Consider the following 3,174-nt stretch of genomic DNA (forward strand, 5'->3'; position numbering starts at 1 on the left):
CTTTCTGTAACTGGGACCTGGGCATCTTGCCCCCCTGGATTTGCCAGCCAGTGGCTAAGTATGAGCCCCAGGACACCCTTCCGGCTGCGGTGGGGTTCTCTTCCGCAGGAAATCCTGATCCCCCAACTTGAAGCCAGGGTGCTGTCAGGAGCCAGATACCCTCGCTGGCCGATGGCTACCAGATTCCAGTTCAGCCGCGCTCTATAGCTTGGGTGGCGAGGAGGGACTGTGGGTTTGTTTGCAGTGTGTGATAACTGTCCAGTCGAGTAGGTCTGAGGATCCTGCGCGGGCCACGGCAGTGAGGAGAGCCCTGCCCCGCTCTGCACCTGCTCCCGCTACATCTCCAGACACAGGATTTGCCTAAGCAGTGGTCCAAGCTTAAGCCCAGGCCCAGGGTTTCCATGGCATCAAGCCACTGAGGGCTTGGAGAGCTCCCTATTCCCCCTCCCCCCCCAGGGCTATTTGATCCCTTTCCCAGCGAGTCTGTTTGCACCCAGACTGTGCTCCATCCCCTATTCACAACAGAGATCATCTAGCCTCTCCCTTCCTGACAGCTGCAGGGGCAGGAGGGCATTGCTTCCCATGCAGAGCATTGCAAGGGGGCTGAGGGGCATTGACGGGGACGGTTTGTCAGTAGATCGGCCAGAGGCAGGACATGGGAGGTTATTGACCAGTAGGTGGAATCCAGCAAATAGCCTTGAACCAGACTATATAGACTTGATGGGCAGGGCCCAGGATGGCAAGGGGTACGGCCCAGGATGGTGCAAAAGGCCCATTGGCTTCAATTGCTCTTCCTGGGTATAAACTAACTGAGGGTAAGATTTGGACTGTGTGTGGGCTGGGATCTCCCCTCTCAGGGGAGTGAGATGGTTTGGAACAGGGAGACGCCTCATCTCTCCCCACACACACGCGGGTGTAAATCAGGAGTAACTCCACTGAAGCCAGGGGAAAGCCAGAGGGAGAGGGGACGGTCTGTCTTTGTGGGCCCCGGGAGAACTGGCTCTGCCACAGACCCCCTGGGTGGCCTTGGGCATGTCACTTAGCTCCCTTTTAGCACATGAATAAGGCCTGGATCTCCCGAAATGCCCAGCGCTCAGCGTGCCGCTTGGAGCCAGATTTTCCAAAGAGTTCTGATCTCGTTTGCAAAACAGGCCACTTATTTCACTGCCCCAGTCTCTCTGGGCATAAAACGGGGCTATTCGGCTTTCATTTCTCCCACCCCGTGAGCCTGATTCTCATTTGCACTCTGGCCTCTTTATGCTGCTCCGGAAGAGCAATTCACATTCCCATGGACTTTACGGCCTCTTTACGCTCCCAACGCCGTGTGCAAGGGCCTTAGTTTAAACCAGAATCGGGCCCGTTGTATGGGTTACTATTAAAACTGGAAGCTCTTTGGAGCAGGGCCTGTGTCTCACCACGTGTATGTACAGCACCGAGCACAGTGGGAGTCTGATCTCTACTGAGCCATCTAGGGGTGACCGTAATCTCCAAGGGGATTGGCTGTGTTTGTCGTGTCCTTTTCTCACCCTACTGTTCTGTCTCTTTCTTTTTCAGAGCTAATTTAGCCAGCACTTTTTCTGGAACACTTTTCAAGTTCTGTATTTAACTGAGATCGAGAACTGTTTGTTTGTTTGCTTTTCTAAAAAAAAGAGAAAAAAGAAAAAAAAAGAAAGAAAGAAAGAAAGCGGAGAAGAGGAAGAGAGAAGCCCCCTGTTTTTTTAAAAAAATAAGAACTCGCTCCGTCTCTGAACAACGCGGCTGTGATTTTTGGACCAAGCCGTGTTGTCGTGTCCCCCCCCCAACACACACCTCCCGCTCCACAGCCTCTAGCAGAAAGACAATCGGACAGCAGCCGCCTCCTTCCCGCCCCCGCCTGCATGCGTGTGAGCTGACAGCGGAACACAACTCGGGACGGCGACGGGAGGGGCTGGGGGGGGGCTGGGATTTTTTGTTGGTTGGTTTGATTGGTTTTTCTACAAAAATAAATGAGATCTGTGAACTCGAAGGAAAAACTCACGGATGCCGACTGAGGACTTGGCTACGTCCCCTCTTCCGCCACGTTTGCTGTTTTGGAGGGTTTCTTTTATTTTTTGTTCCCCAGTGTGTTTGGTTTTGGGGGTATTTTTGTTGCTTGATTATTATTTTTTTTCGGAGAGCCAAATATATATATATTAAAAACTCCGCCAGTGGATGGAGACACACCTATCGCCTGGTAAGTAACTGAGCAGGATCTCCCCTCCCCTGCTATGTCTTTTCTGCCCCCCAGACCCCGCTTCCGGGAGCTGGTGTGGGTGGGTGTTAGGGGTCGTCCCCTTCCCTGATGAATCTTGGGGGGGCTGGACTCAGCCGCTCTGTGCCATTATCAGAGCCGGCTCAGGTTGGTGATTGCTGCAGAGGGCTCCATTGATGGGGGAGCTAAGCTGTGGGTGGAAAGGGGAAGGTCTCTGCGTCCCGCAGCCAGTGTGGATCAGGGGAAGGCTGTTGGCTGAGTTCCTCTGTGAGTTTTGTAGTGGAAGAATAAAGCTGTGCCCTGGAGAAAGGGCCCCCACAGACTCCGGCGTGGTGTTAGTCCTTCCTGGGGGACAAGCCAGACACCCCGTGGGGCGGCAGAGGGGGTCCCAGCACCACAGCCCGCCGAGATCAGTCGACAGGCTCCTGGGGTTTGGCGTGAGCCCCAGTGCAGCTCGTGGGCAGTGAGGAAGGGACGCTGCCGCCCACTCGCTCCCCAGGTCTGTGTTCGTGTCTCACTCATGGAACTAGCAGCTAGATTCTCCCCTCGCTCGCGCTTGTGGGCGTCACGGCAGCTGGGCAGGGTCTGGCCCTGCTTGAGACCGGATCTGAGCTGCCCTGCTTTCCTCTCGCTCTGCTCTTCCCCATTACACTGTCTCCTTCCCCCTAGCTCTCCTCTCCCATCACCCCCTCAACTGCCATGGGGCTGATGAGATGGACGATCCTAGCACACTTGCAGGTGCCCAGATTTCAGCATGGCCTGACTGGGCCGTGATCTGCACTTACCATCCCTTTTTGGGGAGGTTGAACAGCCTTCGCCCCCAGCAGGGCACGTGAAATGTTCCCAGTCGGGGCCGGTGCAACCATTTAGGCAAACTAGGCAGCCGCCTAGGGCGCCTAGTGGTTGGGGGCGCCTAAAAGCCTGCTCAGGCGAGGAGGTGGAGT

At 55.3% G+C, this 3,174-nt stretch overlaps 1 protein-coding gene across 4 annotated transcripts in view; it reads left to right on the forward strand.

The window, feature by feature from the left end:
* The window catches only part of AHDC1 (AT-hook DNA binding motif containing 1), a 100,404-nt gene extending 98,707 nt beyond the window's left edge, over nucleotides 1–1,697 (forward strand). For 3 of the 4 annotated variants that reach the window (XM_026657108.1, XM_026657107.2, XM_024203349.2), the window contains one exon: nucleotides 1,555–1,641. Coding sequence is in view for 1 of the 4 variants with exons in the window: in XM_026657109.2 (XP_026512894.1) it covers nucleotides 1,555–1,606 (52 nt within the window). In the remaining 3 variants the exon portion in view is untranslated. Of the gene's footprint in view, nucleotides 1–1,554 lie in introns of all 4 variants that reach the window. The other variant, XM_026657109.2, reaches the window with a different exon arrangement.
* The last annotated feature ends 1,477 nt before the right edge of the window (nucleotides 1,698–3,174 follow it).

This window comes from Terrapene carolina, unplaced genomic scaffold (genome assembly GCF_002925995.2).
Source record: "Terrapene carolina triunguis isolate 2854851 unplaced genomic scaffold, T_m_triunguis-2.0 Scaffold236, whole genome shotgun sequence".
Lineage (NCBI taxonomy): Eukaryota > Metazoa > Chordata > Testudines > Emydidae > Terrapene > Terrapene triunguis.